This window comes from Prionailurus viverrinus, chromosome A2 (assembly GCF_022837055.1).
Source record: "Prionailurus viverrinus isolate Anna chromosome A2, UM_Priviv_1.0, whole genome shotgun sequence".
Classification (NCBI taxonomy): Eukaryota; Metazoa; Chordata; class Mammalia; order Carnivora; family Felidae; genus Prionailurus; species Prionailurus viverrinus.
The window spans coordinates 30753297-30773063 of record NC_062562.1 but is presented as its reverse complement, the minus strand read 5'-3'; the positions used below and the strand labels follow the sequence as shown (position 1 = coordinate 30773063).

General features: G+C 43.5%; 1 protein-coding gene across 7 annotated transcripts in view; it reads right to left on the bottom strand.

Annotated features, from left to right (window-relative positions):
* The window catches only part of ATXN7 (ataxin 7), a 142755-nt gene that overhangs the window by 83889 nt on the left and 39099 nt on the right, over window positions 1–19767 (bottom strand). For 4 of the 7 annotated variants that reach the window (XM_047850272.1, XM_047850275.1, XM_047850273.1 and 1 more), the window contains exons 3-4: window positions 10699–11037; window positions 10401–10469 (exon numbers count right to left, since the gene is read on the bottom strand). The exons of 1 other annotated variant lie outside the window; for it this stretch is intronic. In XM_047850272.1, coding sequence (XP_047706228.1) covers window positions 10401–10469; window positions 10699–11026 — 397 coding nt within the window. In that variant the 5' untranslated portion in view covers window positions 11027–11037. Of the gene's footprint in view, window positions 1–10400; window positions 10470–10698; window positions 11038–11432; window positions 12002–19767 lie in introns of those variants that run through there. 2 more of the 7 variants (XM_047850278.1, XM_047850271.1) reach the window with 2 other exon arrangements.

Sequence of the window (19767 nt, the reverse complement as noted above, 5' to 3'; positions counted from 1 at the left end):
CCTCAGCCCCCTCCACTGAGGCATTTCATCCACTGATGAAGGTCGTTAATCACCTCCACACTTCCAGAGCCAAAGATCAGTTCCCTGGCCTGGCTTTACTTCACACAGCATCTGACATAGGCAATCACGCCTCACTTCAAGTGTTTCTCCTTTTGAATTCTATACCAACCACGCTCAGCTGGATTCCCTTCCCATCTCCTAGCGATTCCTCCCTCCTCCCACAGCTTCCTCCTCAACCCCACCCCCTCAAGGAGGACCGCTGGCCCGCTTCTACTCTCTGTCCACACTTGCACCTTGGAGGAACTCACCCTGTCCCGTAGCTTTCCAGGTTCTGTACACAGGTGACACGGATGCGCACAACGCCGCCAGCCCAGGCTGCCCCACCAGGCGTGGCTGTATACTCCACAGCTGCAGGCGAAGGCTAAGTACCTCACACACACTGTGGCCGAAACCCGAGCCCCTTGACCAAGTCTCCACTGTCTCTGCCACTCCTCACCACTCGGCTGCTCAATCCTTACCCTTCTCCCCCACCCACATCCAGGTCTTCACGAAATCATGTCAAATCCACCTCCAAACCATACCCTCCACAGGATACCCTGCCACTGCCATCACCACCTCTCACCTAATCGCCTGGTCTCCACACCCTTCCCTCGAAACACTTAGCATACAAGAGCTGGTGTTTTTCACACTTCACAGATCAGGCCATTCCCCTGCAGGAGGCTCCCTTTACACATAGGATAAACCCAAATCCTAACCTTGGCCTTTGTGGTCTGACCTTCATAAGCTTCATTTTTCCTCCACTCCTCTCCATTCCTATCACAGAGGCTGTGTAATTGTTTTTTCCATCCACATGGAATATTCCTTCCCCCATCCCAGATGACCCAGTGACAGCTTCTTTCACACCATTTAGATCTCAGCTCCAATGCTAAATTCCCAGAAAAGCCTTCCTTCATCATGTTAGCTAGAACTACCACCCCCCCCAACATCATTAGCTTACTTTACAGCACTCTATGTCCTTGAAAAATGTTTGTGTATTTACTGTGTCTCCCTTTGGCAGAGGGCAGGGGCTCCTTCTGACTTGTGTCACTCTATCCCCAGCATCCATCAGAGAACCTGGCACTTAGTGGGTAAGTCTGCAAATATCTGCTGACCAGCTGCCTTACTGAGGGTTAGGGCTGTGCCTTCCTACCTTGTTTGCAGTTGTACCCTCAGACTCCAGACCAGCAAAAGGCACAGATAAAGTGTCTACCAAATGTCTGTGGGAGAAAAGCTAAATGAACAAAGGCAAAACAGCCAGAGGATTCTCAAAGCAGGAATCATGCTGGACAAAATACTCTGGGGCCTGCCGAGAGACAAGGCCCGGACCTCGTCAGGAAATAAAATAACCAGGCTAGCAAGTTCAAGTCCTGCCTGTCGTTAAGTGCCCAAAGCAGTAACATGGGTGTCCTTGATCAAGTATAAACGTCCCTAAATACAAACCCTGTAATTAAAGATTTAAAATTGGCTAGAATGGGGTTACAAAGAATGATGGTTTTCATGTTCCATATTTCATTAGTAAAATCTTTACAATGAATATGTATTAACTTCTATCATGATGATGATTTTTTTCCCATTAAAACCTATCTGTCCATATAGTTTCCAAAGAGAACAAGGTAACTTAAATGAAGAACTGCTTCCAGTTAGAATGGAAATTTACAAGAATTGACCAGGCAATTTTCTAAATTCCCTCACCAGGCAGAAAACCCCTTGTGACTACCATCCCCTGTTCCCAGCACCTCCCCTCCAACACACACCATCATACAAATAGGAGCCTCGGTTAACCCATCCCTTTCACAATTTAGTGAAGACAACTTACTCTACTGGCTACAATTTACCTTTCTTGCTCAGAAAAAGAAGTTTGTGGAACATTCTAAGAAGCTATCTAAAAGACAAACTTCAGGCTTCCAGAAGAGGAGCTGCACCACTCTGTACAAGCAGGAGAGAGTAAATAACCACACGGGGCTTCTCTCTGCAAGTCAAAAGGAGAGGTCTAAAGGAGGAAACAAGAAATGTCAATTCCCACTTCTCATTTTCACTGGAGTCTTAAGACAACTCGAAACTTGGGTTCATTTCCTACACTCTGCCCTCCCGAGCACACTGAGGTTTCCTCTGACCGCCAACATACTGCCTGCTCAAGGAAAACGGCCATCTCCCTTCCTGCTGCTTGCTCCCCTATACGTTCTGCAGGAGCACCTGATCAGAAGCACGCTCAGGACACCCCGTTTTCATTACTGATAAAATGAACAGAATCAGCAATTAACATGTGTTGAACAGTTACTCTGCAAGCCACTGCACAAAGTGCTGAAACAGCACTACAATATTTAAACCTTTCAACCACTATGGGGCACTACCACTATTCCCATTTTACAGTCAGTCAACTGAGGCTTAGCAAAGCTATTTAATTTTCCTCAAGTTAACTCACCAGCCACAGCTGAGATTTGAGCCTAAGTCTGTTTAACTCCAGAATCAGTAGTTCCCACCACTGCCTTGCAAGTTGTCTTTTTTAAACCTACCACATGGAACCCCTTTCCTGCCTAACTCCTAAGAATAGCACACAGAAGCAAGGTTGCATGATAGACATTTTAGGAAGCTGATTTAAAGCAGTGCTTCTCAAATGGCAAAATACATAATGATCTCCAATAAGTCCACAAAGAAATGAGAAAAGTAAGGATAACGCATTGTGTCTTTTCAAAACTTTCTTCAAATTTAAAAAACTGTCCTTTATTCCAAAACAATGGCCCTCATACTTTTATAATGGTAATAACTATATGTGTGTCTAATTATCTATATTTCAAAATGCTAGCAACCCTATCATTGGTCCCCAATTTATTTAGGAAACTTCCTGGTATAAAATAGAAAAGCCTGGAACCACTGGTTAAAAACATTCGTTTTGGGGGGTTGTCCCCCACCCCCACCCCACCCCTGCCGCCTGCATTACTGGAGTTCAAGATTGTGGAAAACATCAGTGTAACCTGGGAGGGAAATATTTTTTGTTTTAAGATTGTGGGTGTAATTGATAATAACCTATGACTTTTGCCTGCCATAAGCTTACACAGCACAGAAAAGCATTTCATGTTAGCAGGGTCTTTATTACAAAAAGGAACAAGAACACTTAATCTAGTTTTATGTTGAGTGCCTGAAATGTAAAAATCATTCTTTTCCTTCTTTTGCTCATTTATAATAATCCCTGCTGTACAAGATGAATATAAATGTAATCCTCTGCCTTTCTCTCAAAAGTACAGTAACTCCAACTGTTAAGTCTACTAACAGGCTTCTTTTTCTCCTTAGAACTTCAATCAAAAAATACTTTAATAATCAGAGGGGCACATTTATTAAAAATACTGCCATAAACTTTGAATATCAATGTGATTAAAAGCAATCTTGCACTGAAATGCTATTTAAATAGTGAAATTTCACTTCTTTTTTAAAAGATTTTTTTCCTAATGGCACAAATCCCAGATGATTGTGTTTCCTATCTGCTACAACCTTAGCTTTCATTTCATCTTTTTTTAAAGTCAATTACTTCTAATGCAAACCGCACACATGTCCCCTCCCCCTCCAAGAAAAGATCTGTATAAAGGAACTGCTAAACACAACATATAGACTGTTCTAAGGCACAGCAAGGAAAAGGCTCTGGTATCTTTAGAATAAATGTGGGGGCAGGGGTAGTAAAGTTCAGTTTTTCTAGCTGAGGAAAAGAAAACAAAGGTCATAGCAACCTGCTCAAGCTCATGAAAAGCAGGCGAGCGTTCTGGAATGGGCTCAGCGTGGCAGTGGGTCAAGCATGTGGACTGTGGAGTCAGGCAGATCTGGGTTAGTGTCTCTTACATGCTTCATGATCTTACTGAGGTACCTCATTTCTCTGAGCCTCAGTTTCCTCATCTGTAAAAGGGGGAAATGGGAATGCTGAGATCACAGGAGTGCTGACAAGATGACATAAGGTAAAGCATATGTTGGCACAGAATAAACGTTCTCACCAAGCTTAAGCTGTCCACATATACACAGGTATGCTGTGAGATGTGGCATTGAGAAAGCAGGATATCCTTATAAGAAATGAGGCCATAGAACACGTAGGTCACACTCAATAACGATGCACAAATTTCTCCCAAAGTTAGAGTTCACAAGAAACAAAACTGCAACTTCAGTAAAGTTTGGGAACCCCACGCCATCACAGGTAATGCACATGGTCTCCATTAACAACAAAGCCTAGAGGGTGGAGAGATTCAGCATGGATTGTGCCAGGTGTTAACTCTTCAGCAAGTACAAAATCTTAGAAGTGTGAGATACAAGGATGCTGTATACCCTCTTCATCAATCAAAATGCAGATCTGGTTCCTGGTGAAGCAGCCTCCTAATTCCCAAAATGACCTCCAATGGGGCTCCAAACTAGTTTCTCCAAACTACAAGGGCAGAAACTCTGAAGAATTTGAGTCAGGTACCCTTTTTAAAATCCCATGAAAGTTTGCTTCTTTCTCCAGTGGGGCTTAACAGAAGCTGACCACCATCCTCACAGTTTAAGGCTCTTAAAAGCTGAGACAGGGGCGCCTGGGTGGCTCAGTCGGTTAAGCGTCCGACTTGAGCTCAGGTCACGATCTCGCGGTCCGTGGGTTCGAGCCCCGCGTCAGGCTCTGGGCTGATGGCTCAGAGCCTGGAGCCTGTTTCCGATTCTGTGTCTCCCTCTCTCTCTGCCTCTCCCCTGTTCATGCTCTGTCTCTCTCTGTCCCAAAAAAAATAATAAAATAATAAATAAATAAATAAATAAATAAATAAATAAATAAATAAATAAAAAACTGAGACAATGACAGCTCTGTTGATGCTCAGTATTTGAACTGCCCTGAAACAGACATATACCCTAGAGAAGTGGCAGTGAATGACAAAAGAGGACGAGGACGGGATCCTTCTTACACAAAACCTCACATACATTCTTTCATCTTCCTTCTAACCCAACATACTTCTTCAGTACTGGATAAATTTTTGGTTTAAGAATAATAACTTTTACTATTTTAAAGATTCTCACCTTCAAAACAAGTTTGAGGAGTACCAAAATCACATTCTGCAGAATGAGTTTTCCTTCATTAACCAAGGAACCCATTAGAACAAGAATTGGCAAACTTTGTCTGTCAAGAGCCAAACAGTAAATTGTGGGCTTGGCAGACTGTATGGCTTCGGTTGCACCTACTCAACTCTGCTGTTCCTTGTAGGGAGAAAGCCGCCACAGACCATCAGTAAAGTAAATGAATGGCTGTGGCTATGTTCCAATGAAACTTTACTATGGACTCTAATATCTGAATCTCATATTTTTTCACATATCATCAAACAGTCATTTTCTTCTGAGTTTTTACTTCAATGATTCAACAATGTAGAAACCATTCTTAGCTAGGCTGCAGGCAGGATTTGGTCCATGGGCTGTCGTCTACATTAAAAGTGCTAAGGAACCAGAACTAAGAGGAAGGAATCCCTGCTCTGTGGGAGTGTCTCACTAGGTCTCCAGGGGCTCTTTCACTCTAGAGTTCGTGCAGACTTTAGAGAGTTTCATACATCAACTGTCAGACAACTGCCCATTGTCAGTGCAGCCCTAGCTCTCATCCGTGAGGCATCAAGTGTGGGTGACCTGCAATCGAATCACCTGAGTGCTCCTTAAATGTATGAACCTGATTCAGATACAGTGAACTTGGATCTCATGGATTCCTAAGGCTCAGTTTCGATTTCCACTTGAGATGTAAGCAGAATGCAAACACTGCCACCTGCAGAACACTCATACACCTATGAAAGATATCAGAAAGGGCAGCCTGGCTTGCCTCAAAAGAAGGTACAGCACACATAAAGACTCCATTCTGCAGGAGACAAGGTGAAGTCCATGTAAGCAGAAAAGAAGAAAACCTCAAGAAATGATATGCTGTCTGGGACATGCTTCGAAATAATTCAGTGTGGGGAGTGGGGTAGGGATGAAACAAGATTGGGCCATGACTCATTAGGTGTTTAAGCTGTATGAAGGATACAAGGAGGCTCATTAAAATTTTTTCTGTATCTTTTGTAGATTTCAAATTGTCCATAAGAAAAAGCTGGGGGGGGAAAACATGAAAGAAACCCTACAGAAAAACAGAAACGTTCTTCACTTCAGGAAGAGGGTTTTATGCTTATAATGCAGTTACTTTAACAGTATTTCACACAAATACCTATTTGTTTTCAGTTAACTATGACCATTTTCTTCTCTAGGCAAGAAAAATTTAGTATTGATACGGTGACTCAGTGTTGACTGAGGCTGCCCATGCCCTAGTCAGTCTTTTATTTTCTTTTCTTTTAATCTAGCTGCTTATAGATGCCAACCAACCTCTTTTTCATCTTGCCCTAGGCTCAATTATGTCATTGTTATTATGACAGGGAAATCACCTGTCATCAAGTGTGGCTATCACTCTGGGTCGCCATTCCACTCCCTTGCCTAAATATCACAGATAAGAGAGGTGGTGTCCTGTCTGCACTTTCTGGAAAGTGTAAATGGAGTGCTAAACTCAGGACAAATCAACAGGAAGTGCTGAAAGACAGCCTCTGGCCTTCCGAGGGCCATAAAGCATACCTCCCACAGAATAGGTACTTTTGGGGGAGGAGGGCATGGAGACAATGGAAAATTGGATGATTCGACCTCTTCATCCTTGAGAGACTCAGCTCAATCTTTCTAAGTAGCCCAATTAATACATTTTTGGCAGCAAATATTTACTGAGCACAAATGGTGCAGAAGATGACTATACCTCCATCAACAATGCTCCTGTCCTCTGGGAGCTGACATTCTAATGAAAGAGCCACCACATAATATATACTTTCAAATGGTGACAGATTAAGTTGCTTTTTTTTTTTAAATCTGCCAAGAAATCAAGGCATTTTTTATTTTTTTAAGGCTCCCTATATATGTTCAGTCACTAATACGGAAACTTTAATCAGTTACTCATACCAATCAATTTCATCTAAAAATAATTTTATTAGATATAGAATTTCACAAGTTATCTTTGGAAAATAGGGTAATTTATCTTCTAAGTCTAATCATTTGAAAACAGCCAAAATGTATTATCCATCTGTTTCCACTCAGATCACCTGTGTTATCAACTACAATTACAAATTACAAGAAACCAAAGGCACTAAGAATGTGAGGATGCAAATGGAAACAGGATGACCTCTAAAAGATAACTGAAATTTTATCCTAACATTTGCCTACCTGTGCTAATTAGGAAAAAAAGGGATGATACATTAGCTAAACCACAACTAACCTCACTTCCATCTGAATCAATAGTTCTAACCTCTCCCACAGCATTAACCCTTGGGCAGTCTTACCATGAAAGAACTGGCCAAACTAAGCTACAGGAGAAAAAAAAGACAAAAATCATGGCTCACCAGTTTTGAATTTTGGGGGTCAAGATAAATGAAGGATCTCTGAGAATTCAAGAGAAGCTTGAAGTAGGAAGTAGACATACAGGGGTGCCTGGATGGCTCAGTCGGTTAGGCTTCCAACTTCGGCTCAGGCCATGATCTCATGGCTCGTGAGTTCAAGCCCTGCATCGGGCTCTGTGCTGACAGCTCAGAGCCTGGATCCTGTTTCTGATTGTGTGTGTGTGTGTGTGTGTGTGTGTGTGTGTGTGTGTGTGTGTCTCTGTCTCTCTGTCTGCCCGTCCCTGGCTCTCTCTCTCAAAAATAATCATTTAAAGAAAAAAAAACACTTAAAAAAACAGTAGACATACATAGTTTAGCCTACAATTTCAAGGAAACTATGACTGCACTACAGCCCATTCAAGTCCCAGATATTAACCCCCTGACCCAAATAAATACTGAAGTCAGAAATAAAGTCTAAGATTATCAGCAGTTTAAAGGGTTGAAGAAATTAGTATGCACTGAGTCATTTTCGGTATGTTATCTAATTTAATTTCCACTCCTACAACCTTGGGAAGCAGGTATTATCACGTTTTACAAAGAGGGAAAGGCAGATTCTGAGAGGTAAAAAACAAGTACAAGGTTAAGCAACTTGCTCTCATACCCAGGCTTTTACCCCTAAGTCCACAATCATAAAGTAACTGGATGAGAACTCAACAAGTCTGGTTCATATTCCCAAACATCTTCCAAGATGGGCAGTTTCTGATTCTTAGTGCTTCAATCATGTGGTCAATTTATCTACATTTAACCTCCTTGCCAAGAGGAATTAGTGCAGATTTAGTTCCACAACACCTTTTCTTGGTAGGAAATAATCATCACTAAAGACAAAAGATAACTAATAATTTTTGCTGATTTTAAAACGTATTTTCATTTCTTAAGCAGCCCAACATGAGCTGTTTGTTAGACAAAGCCCACTGCATGAGTGCTGAATATCCTCATGCTTGAATTTTGCAACTGTTTCAGAAAATCCATAAAATCACAAATGAATCAAGAAGTGACCGAATTAAAAACTTCAGTCTCTAAGCCAAACAGCCAGGCAGAATTTCAGCCATCCTGGCCCCTTCAGCATCCTCTGAATGGTGAGAGCAACTTTTAAAAAACAGCACCTCTAATAATCATTAGTAATTTGGTAGGTCAGAAACACACACAACCAAATCTCTGAGCCCTTTTTGCCTCAAGAAGGTAGTTAAGAGGTCTTAGATCCTCATGGTAAATAAAACCTGTTGATGAATATGTCCCAGCAGAAAATAATAAATATGGCAATAACTGCATTCTAGCCACTAAATGTGGCTGGGTCTCAGTCTAGACCAAGTTGCGCAGTGAAACACTAATACCCTTACTCATCCTCTATTGGGGAATTACCAATAATTACTAGCATGCTGTTTTCACACAGATTTAGAAACCCCTTATGGGAAATGTATCCACACCCAAAGAATAAAAACTAAGAACAGGAGTGGGTCAGGTCCTCTAATGCTCTACTCCAACTGCTTCATATGAGAGTTGCCACCTAGTGATTTTAATTTTTTAAGCCCAGGCGGACTGCCAACTCAACACTAAAACCGGACTAACAACTGATTTTTCCTATTGCAACATCGCCAGCAAGTCCTGTGCTTTCCCTCTCTTTCCTTTGCTCTCAAACAGCGATTCTCATTTTCAAAATCAACTAATTTGCTCTATAATCTGTTCCAATTGGAAGCTCTCACAGAGCTGCCACTGGTATTACTCTTCCTCTCAGCGCCAAGAGGCCAACAAGAGGCCAGTTCAAAAAACCAAAACAGCAAACGTGAAAAAAAGAGAGGCTCTAAAAACAAGAAGTAAATATGGAGACAGAGTAACAATGGGCCAACTCTGGACTTTAAAACATTCAGCTCGCCAAGGTTCTACCTATTCTTGGGCCATGGACAATAACTATGCCAAAGTAAACGGCTATATATAAGCAATGAAATTGCATTAGGGAATATAAACTCAGGATTTTGGACACCAAACCTCATGTAAGGCCTTGTCCTTACCACCACTGAAAGAGCAACTTAAACTAACCTAAAGTTCACTGGCCTCCAGAAGTCCTTTCTGACTGCAGTGTGCCCAAGCCTGGCACAGGCATTAGATAGCGAAGTTGACTATTCAAAGAAAAATAAAATCTAGGAGGATTTTAGGAGGAAAAAAGAAAAGAAAAAAAAAAAAAAAAGTCTGACAGTTTCTAGATACCTGACCTTTCATTTCATTTGGAGACACACCTTTAGCTACAAATATTTCCCTAAATATCCTTCTCTAAGGATCAGTTTTATTAAAAACTGACCAATAATTAGACACTGGTTTCACTAACTATGGACGCTAAAGGCTTGTTTCACGATACGGAATTCTGGCCTTTTTCGCACCCTGATCTTGGCAAGTCACACACACAGTCTGGCCAGCTGCTCCTCAGTTGTGGTGATCCTTCTGTAGCATCCTAAACTTTGCAGCTTGAATCTCACAGAAATAAGGCCGCACAGATAAACTGTTATCTTTTCTAAAGTTTGAAATCAATTTTGATTGCCAGCAGAAAATTCCTGGTGGCAAGATTTCCTTCCCAGGGCCGCCTAAAGCATTCGTGGAAATGCTTTCCAAGCTAGTAATTCCCGTCTCCACTTGTGTGTTTCAGTAAGAGAGACCAGAAAGGATTTGGGTTCAACTCACTGCTAGTCCCCAAAGCTTATCACTGAGCAACGCAGCTCAGGCTGCACCACACCAGGCCTCCACCAATGGGTTCTAGGAAGCTCCCCATTACAGGAAGACCCGGAAACCAGATTTTCCAATCGTTCTGCTCTCCCCCTTCTTCCTCCTCAGGCAGCAGCATCCTCGAGCGTGGGTAAGGAGTGAGTAAGGTAGGGTCAAGTTCCCCACCCTAACGAAGCGGGCAAGCAAACTTCCTCGGGGCTTGCACAAACTCCAACGGGGGGCTGGACTCACCTTCGCGACAGAGCCCCATGACTTCGCGGTTTTTCCCAAACTCCTTGAAACTTTCGTCCAATTCCGTCCCTAGGAGATACACACACACAGGAGGAGGGGAGAGGCAGATCAGTGGCCGGGAGTGTGACGCACGCTCACGCACGCAAGGAGTAGTTGCGGGCACCTCTGCGTACCCCAACAGAGCGATAGCATCTCTGACCCCCGAGGGGGCGGGTCACAGGGTGGGGGCGGGGAGGCGAGGAGGGTCAGAGGATGGGGGACGGAGGGACCTGGGGAAAAGGAGGGCGTGGACACTCACCGTCCTTCCCAGGAAGTTTGGAAGCCTCGACCCACAGATTCCACGACTGTCCCAGCATCGCTTCTGGACTGGGCAGGGGCCTGCGCTCCCCGACGGTCGCCATTGCAGCGGCGGCCGATGTGGAGGCGGCGCCCGGGCCGCCGTCCTCCGGCCGGAGGCGCCGCGGCGGCGGCGGCGGCGGCGGCTGCTGCCGCTGGGGCTGCGGAGGCTGCTGCTGCTGCTGCGGCTGCTGCTGCTGCTGCCGGGCGGCCGCCGCCGCTGCTCCGCCCGCTGCCGCCGCCACTCGGCGCGGCTCCCCCCTGACGTCATCCACGGCCCGCTCCGACATTCTTTCCGCTCCTACAATGTAACAAAAAAGGGGGAAAAGAGTCGCGCGGGGGCCGCTTTTAAGGAGGCGCCGGGGAGTTCCGGCGGCGTGCGCGGCCCGCAGGCCGGGTGGGGCTCGCTGACAGCGCCCCCCGGTCGCCCAGCCCTCCCAACCCGCCTCCTCCCGTGCCACCCCCCGCCCCGGGCGCAAAGTCCGCGGCCCGGGCTCGCTTTCGCTTTCGCCTCCCGCGGCCCCTCGGGGGAGGGGACGAGCCGCCGGCGGCCCGCCACCGCGGCGCAGGGTCCCCTGGTTGCCTCTGCCGCCGAGACCCGCACGGAGGCCGGCGCCCGGAGCCGCCCCCGCCCCAGCCACGGCTGCCCACGGCGGGGAGGCCCGAAGACGCACCCCCGGCCCTCCAGCTGCCCACCCTGAGGCCGCTCGCATCCCCGGGCCGGGCCCGGCGGCCCCGCTCCTTCCTTCCGTCCGCGCGTCCGTCCGAGCCGCGGCGCCCGGCCGGCTCCCTTAAGCAGAGGCGCCTCCCGCCGCCTCCTCCCCCACGCCGGTCCCTCCCTCTCAGCTCGCTCCGGCGAAGTTTGCACGTCAAGCCCCCGGAGTGGAGCCAGGGCGAAGTCGGAAACGCAGCCACCTATGGAGGAGCAGGCTGGCCGGCCCCGGGGCACCATCGAATGTGGTCGCCGTCGGGCCCTCCCGCCCGAGGTTTCGGACCAGGGGCCCAGAGGCTGGTGCAGGGAGCACTTCGCTTTCCGCTCGCGGGCGGCCACGCAGCTGTCAAAAGCATGAATGGCAAGCCGCCGCCTAATGTGTAGGAAACCACGGGCCGGCAAGGAAATGCGGCCCAGGTGCCGTCCCAGGTGTCAGCCCGAAGCCCCGGTGTTCGCCGGATGCCCACCACTAGAGGTCACAGCGTGCGCCCTGCGAACTTGAACTTCTCGTCTAGCAAAGAGAGATCATGAAACCAGTTTAAGATGGAGAGACAGGCGGCGGTGATTCTGTGTACAGGTTTTGGAGACACTACCCGAAATTTCTCTATTTCCCCTTCCATTGCTCCTAGAAGTGATTCGTTCGCCCCGAAAATTTTTTTTTTTTAATCTTGCCATTTTAAAATCGGGTTCATTTTCAGATGGAGTTGTTAGTCCCTCCCTCTTTATGGTTGTATTTGCTTCGGCAGGGGCGGGACCCAGGGCTTAGGAGAATATACAGCACTTCTAGAAAATGTGTTTAGAAGAGTTTTGTCAGATTTTTGTATACTAAATTAAGCACTAGCCCACAAAATTTAGCACCCCTCCTTAACAGACACACACAAACGCGCGCGCCCTGCAAAGCTTTTGCTTAAGTGATAGGTAAAGATAGCAAAATAAAAGACTACTTAATAACCAAAGCGTGTGAAGTACTTGAAACAGTAGCAGACCACACCAATCACTCTCAGTAAGTGCTCTGTTATTTCAAACTGACGTGAGAATCTGAAGCCTGTGACAGAAACAAGGATTTTGATCATCATGTTTCACGTGGCAATAATAGCACTCTTGTGGCACGTTTGTCATAGTTGTTTGCTTACAGGTGCTTTCTCTAGGTGGGGAGGAAGAGGGTTTCATGTTTTTTATCTGGAACATCTGGCATGATAGAGGTGGCCAACTTCTCTGCTAAAGAAACAAAGTCCAACAAAAATGTTTAAATAAGAGTAAAAATTAATAAGGAAATATTATTGCAATCTAAACTTAACGCAGGGCTCTTATAAGAAAGGGCTTAAATTGAAAATTTACAAGCGTTAAAAATACACACACACACACACACACACACACACACACACACACGATTTTTTTATTTTAAAAAGATTTAGAAATAACTCTGTAAAATTTTCCTGGATTGCATGCTAACATAAGTTCCAAAAAGTGAAATGATGCATGCTTCCTGTCTTTATCTAAGAAGTAGTAGAAACAAAATAACCCCAAAAATGGTGGAAATTATTGGAAGGATAAAAAAAAATCATTTCTAAGGCTTTAACTTCCTTTTCTCACTGATACTCAGTGAGAAAAATGTGGGGGCAAAACATTTAATTCGTTTGGTACTAATAGGGTTCCTAACTCTTAATATAGGCCCTCAGGAACACTTGAGTGGCTCAGTCAGTTAAGCATCAGACTCTTGATTTCTGCTCATGTCATGATCTCAGGTTTCCTGAGATCAAGCCCCACATGGGGCTCTGTGATGACAGTGTGGAGCCTGCTTGGTATTCTCTCTCTTCCCTCTTCCTCTGCTCCTCCCCACCTTCAAAATAAATAAATAAACACTAAAAAAAATAGGCCCTCAATATTGGAAGCCCCAGCATACTTTGAATTTTTAATTTATCCCAAATTACTGAGAAATCTGTAAAATTATATTAAAATATCCACCTTCTCAGTTTTCCTAGATTAAAGTACACAGTTTATTAACAACTTTGAATTTTATAGTTCTACCTTTAAGATAAATGAAAATTTAGGGGCACCTGGTTGGCTCAGTAGTTAAGCATCCAACTTCAGCTCAGGTCATGATCTCATTGTTCGTGGGTTCCAGCCCCATGTCAGGCTCTGACAGCTTGGAGCCCGGAGCCTGCCTCAGAGTCTATGTTTATCTCTTTCTCTTCCCCTCCCCTCCTTGCGTGCTCTTTCTCAAAAATAAATAAACATTAAAAAAAATTTTGAGAGAAATGAAAATTTGTGAATTTGAATGTCATTTGGAGCTGCCATTTTTTAAAAAAGCTTAGAACAACCCAGCTATATAGATAGCAAAGGGAGCTTGCCAGTTAAATACAGCCCTTCTCGTCTCTGAGAACAGTGTGAGAATGAAAATAAGGGGAAGAATGGCAAACTTGAAGCACAGACCCACTTCCTCAAGACACTGCTTGATTTCCCTCTTTTTACATGTGAAAATCCTTCAAGATTCACTAATATAACCTCTGGCCGATGGGCTCAATGTGGCACTTTATAATACTTCGCTTCTGTCCTTACTGTTGCTCAACACATCTTTCTTTTTTCTTTACAGTTTTTGAGTCGTTTAATAAAGAAAATACAACAGAATATAAAGTGAAATGTAATAAGTATCCTCTCAGCATTATGAACTTTATTAAGAGAAGTTGTTACTAATAGCAGCTCTCAGTTGTAGAGCTCCTACTAGGTGCCAAGATTGCCAGAGGTACTGTTCACGTTATCTCAACTAACATGCAAAACTGTGTAAGGGGGAAGGTGTATTACTTCCAACTTACAAATAAGGACCATCGGGCGCCTGGATGGCTCAGTCGGTTGAGCATCCAACTTCAGCTCAGGTCATGATCTCACGGCTCATGAATTCGGGCCCCACATCGGGTTCAGTGCTGAAAGCTCAGAGCCTGGAGCCTGCTTCAGATTCTGTGTGTGTGTCTCTCTCTCTGCCCCTCCCCCACTCATGCTCTGTCTCTGTCTCTCTCTAAAATAAACATTAAAAAAATTTTAAAAACAAAAACAAAACAAAAAAACAAATAATGACCATTAAGGAGGGCTCTGGACCTAGGTGCTAGGAATTCTTTCTGGGTCCATGTACTTGCTCTTCCACTTAAAAGTTGTGTAACCGGAGCAAATTACCTAACCTGTCTGCACCTCAGTTTCCTAATAGGTAAAATGGAGATAAAGCTAGGTTTCTTCTGAGGAATATGTGAAAAGATCCACGGAAAGTTGGTACAAAGCTTAACACAAAGTGAACAGTATACATAAGCGTCTTATATCAAACTAAGCAATCCAGATCAATTCTTATCTGGAAATGTATTTAACTTTGAAGCTGAAGGATAACAGGCAACTCCATGACATCTCCCCACCAATCTTCTTCTGCTGAAGCCAATGCATTTACCACACTCTCTTCACCCATAAGAAAGTCCTAAACCCTTCCAGATTAGGCAGTTTCTGATATCCATAGTTGGTTTGGGTTTCCCACAGTTCAAATGAGTCACCAACAAAAGTCAAAACTGTTAGCTGAGAAAGTCCAGTGTTCTGATACACAAATTGGGGCAATATTTCCAAAGTATTCCTTATACAAAGGGCACAGTCTGTAAACAAGAGTACAGCAGAAACTCAAATACTTATTTTACCTACCAGGCCATAATAAAAAACCCTAAGGACTTCTTACCTAAGTACCTGTCCTCTATGCCCCCCCCCCCAAATATAAAAATAAAATTGCTAATACAATTTATATTCATTTAATGTAATTATTTTAATATAGTAGTGTGCCTTGTATGCTATCAGTGTTCCTGCCAGCATACTGATTATGTCTCACAGCTATGAGGATCTTCAATATCTATCTGCATAGATAAATGCTATGTTTTATAAGGTTTGACTAATGAGGACTCAATTGATCAAACATTTCCTTATTGCCTAACACATTGTACCTGGTAGGCACAAGGTAAACACAACATAGCAATTTTGCTGACGACATGAGAAGAATAAGAAGTACTGGAAATAATTTAATTCATCAAAATGCTCTTATGCAAAAGGCTGTCACCACCAATTAGACTGTATGTGGCTTAAGAACTAGGCCGTCAGAGGCGAAATGCTGCCAAATTCTGAACATTTCATCTCTTCCAGGGATGCATTTAAAATATGGCCTGACTTCACCATCCAAATTTAGGGACGTTCCCAGTAGGTGCCAAGGGTAACAAGGTCTCTTTTTACAAAAAGTATTCTTCGCACAGCAGATCCACTTGTAAAATGCTTTGTTCAAAGGCCAAAGGCATCACTAAGTGGCAAAAATAAAAGTTGATCTTTTCCAGTCTTTAAATCTGGTTTAATGTAAAATGGCTGAAACTGTCCAAAACCTCTAAGATGCAAGAGCCCACACAACCTCCTTTTTATTTGGAAAAAATCCCCACTGGTCCCACTACAACATCTTAATAAACTTGAAAACCAGGAACCACGGTATATTTATCTGTGCAAATTACAGGGTTGGTAACAGAGATTCTCCATTATCAACCCCAAAGGACTGCAGTCATTTGAGAAACAAGAAACTCAGATCCCCTGAATTAGGAGTATTTTGGTTTTGGTTTATTTCTCTTAAAATTGGCTGAGCCTTAATTCATATCCTCTCTCCCTCCTCTGACCACACCTCTCTCTCTCCCTCTTTCTTCTCCAGAGCCAGGGCTCTCTTCTGCATGTGAGGTTGGCAGGCAAGAACCCTTTAACTGTGCTCCCTCTAGTGAAATCCTTAAAGCCTGTCATGAATACCTCTATTCCAGCAGGGGGAGAACAGTGGAAGGAGGAAATTGGATTCAGCTCAGTGGCTGGCATTCCTGACAATCAAGTGCAAAATCAGAAATAATAAGGATGGTTGCAAAGGTGGAAATTTAAAGATGAGGGCAATTATCTTTTTAAAGACTTAACCTGTACACGTATTCATTCTACAAGCTGTGTCATTTGCCAAGACGCGCAAAATTTTGAATACTGAGTTTGTTTTCTTAATCACATGTGTGTAGCTACGGATGAATTCTCCCAAAGAAACATTCACCACTAATACCAGACTGTTTGAAGGAAGAGAAAGATTTAAAAATACAAAGTAATAAGTTTTAACTTTGAATACAGATCAAGTGTTTCTAGGGATTTAATACTGGCCTGCAAATTTAAACTACTAACAAACTTGATTTAAAATCTTCACTTAAAGCCTTTAAGTGGCTTTAAGAAAAAAAAAAAAAAAGAAAAGAAAAACAAGAATAGAGGGGGAAAAAGTTATGGGAAAAAAATGGAAAAAGTCAGACCAGCGTTTAGCTATAAAGAGAGGCTGACTATATAAAGTTCTGGTGCACTGCCTCAGATGCAATAAAATGCAAAGATTAAACACACTGTTAAAAATAATTTCCTATGTCTTCTTTGTACTGTTGCAGTGTTCAGTGTTTCACTGAAGTGACTGTAAGTGTTACCACCAGTTAAGAACAGGAGTTCTAGAGCTGACCTGCCCAGGCTGAATCCCCGTTCTACCACGTACTAGCTATGTAACTCTGGGGAGTTACATATTTAACCTCTCTGTACCAGTTTCATCATCTATAAAATTAGTAAAACAGGAGTTATCTGCTTCATGAGGAGTATCAGGAGAGCTCATAGTACAAAAGCACCGTTAGCCATTTTTAGGCTGTCACATGGAAAGCCCCAATTTTAACCTACCCATGCTATACCATCACACCAGTCTTGCAGAATGAAGAATGGCTTTAGTTTTATGTCAGTTCTTGCTCTAACAGTTTTAGGGGCTCCCCACTGACCACTGAATTCAGTAAAAACTTCTCTCCTAGCACTCAGGGTCCTCTAGAGTTGGTCCCACGCCACCATGCCCACAGAGTTCCCTCCAGCAGGTACTCTACAATTCAGCCAAAATGACCAAGTGATAGCTTCAAACACGCTCCCCACTCCAGACGGCAGCCCCCAAGCTTTGTTCATAAAGGTCACTCTATTTATAATACTTTCCCTCCCTTGGCTTAAATCCTACTGTTTAGCCAAGTCCTTCCTCAAATCCCTTTTCTTTAACAAAAGCTTTCCTGATCCCTCACACTAAGCCCATGAGAACTCATCCCCACCTCTAAATCACAGGACTTCATGGACTGGGGTTAAGAGTATGGGTTCTGAAAGCAAGGTAGCAATGAGATATATGCTTACTTTTCCCAGGGATCGACTGTCTGCATTCCCAACCTAAGCGTGTCATTGGGAACTTGGAATCTACCTACCATAAGATATGTGGTGGCCAGGTCCCAAAGCTCGTCAGCAAAACGCCTTAAGGCTACACTCCAGGACCAACAGTGCAGGTGTGTTAGTACAAGAGGGAAGGAACAACACAACTTTCTTCCCCCTTCCCCCAGCAAAGTTCCAGTTCTGAGAAAAGTCCTAGACCTCACCAACATGACCCCCTTGCTTTTCCCCATTGTTGTGTACACCCTGATCCTACAGCCATCGGGGTTTGTACTGCTTCTTTCCCAAAGGACAGACTATTCCACAAAGGCTTTAATCCCCCATCCACCTCCAAAATAAAATGTTCCTCTCCTTGGTAGAGATAAATGGCATGCAGACTTAACTATTTTCCACTAAACATGTGAGTGAATGAATGAATGTAGTTTTCTGTCTTCAAATCCTACCCCAAACACATATTTTCTCATATAAAAGGGGAGACCTTAACCCAAATGACCCTCTAGATGTGACAGTCCCTAAACCTTTCTTCCTAGAAACACACAATTACTACATCCCATGGACATTCTGATTTTAAATGCTACAATCTAGGACAGAAGGCAAAGTTTCTGACATTTTAACCTACTTAACCTAGTTTAGCCTCTATTTTGATCCATGTAAAACCTACAGGACCCAGAGACTTTGATCACAGCCTCCTCCCCACCACACTGGTCCAAGTGAAGGAACTTCAGGAGCAGGAAAAAATCGAAGTGAAACAAATTGCTACTGGTGAGATATCTACCCTCCCTACTCTCCAGAGCTCTCTGCCTCTCTCCACTTCAGAAAACAGGTATTTGCACAAAGTATTAGCATTTTTCCAAATGGTTTCTGGGGGGAGTGGCAGCAGAGAGCAGCAATCCTAAATCAGTGGTTAATAAGCTAGAGTCTAGAATCTGACTTACCAAGTATTTCTTAAAAACAGAGCCAAAGAGATAAGCTGGACTTCACCAAAACCATTAAACCTTTGTGCTTCAAAGGACACTCTCAAAAAGTAAAAAGACTCCACAGTGAGAAAAAATTTACAAATCACATATTTGATAACGAACTTGTATTTAGAATGTATAAAGAAATCTTACAACTCAAAAAAAAAAAAAAAAAAGGAGGCAAATAATCCAATTTTCAAAATTGGCAAAGGATCTCACAGACATTTGTCCAAAGAAGACAACACAAATAACCAAGAAGCAAATGAAAAGATATTCAGCATCATTTGTCATTAGAGAAATACTAGAAAATCCACAGTGAGATACCAATTCCCAACCAAAAGAATGTCTATTATCAAAGCAAAACAGAAAAAAACAATCTTGGCAAAGATGTGAGAGAAAAATGGAATTCTTGTACATTGCTGGTAGGAGTGCAAAATGGTACAACCCCTGTGGAAAACAATTTGGCAGTCCCTCAAAAGGTTAAACACAGATTTACAATAAGATCCTCTAATTCCATTTCTAGATGTATATATTCAAAAGAATTGAAAGCAGGGACTCAAACAGATATTTGTACACCAAATGTTCATAACGGCATTACTTACAATAAATAGCCAAAAGGTGGGAGCAACCCAAAGGCCCATCAACTGATCAATGTATACACACAATGGAGTATTATTCAGCAATTAAAAGGAGTAAAGTGCTGGTACATGCTACAACACAGAGGATCCTCAAACACAAGCCAAGTAAAAGAAGCCAGACACAAAAGGCCACATACTGTATGATTTCATGTATGTAAAATATCCAGAATAGGAAAATGTACAGAGACAGAGAACAGACGGGTGGCTTTCAGGGCCTGAGGGGAGGGGAAAACGAGGAGTTACTGTTTAATAGAAACAGGACCGTCCTTTGGGAGTGATGAGAATGTTTAGACCTACAAAGAGGTGATGGTGGGAGACGACCATCAGGGGGAGGTAAAACTTGTCCCGGAGCCCATTTCTGCCACTGCCTAACTCTGGGCCTGAACAGGACACATTTTGTCTCTCCCTCAGCTTCTCTGTAAAAGGAGGACCACAAGGGTATGTACCCCTCATCTATACAGTATCCCAACAGTATTCTAACT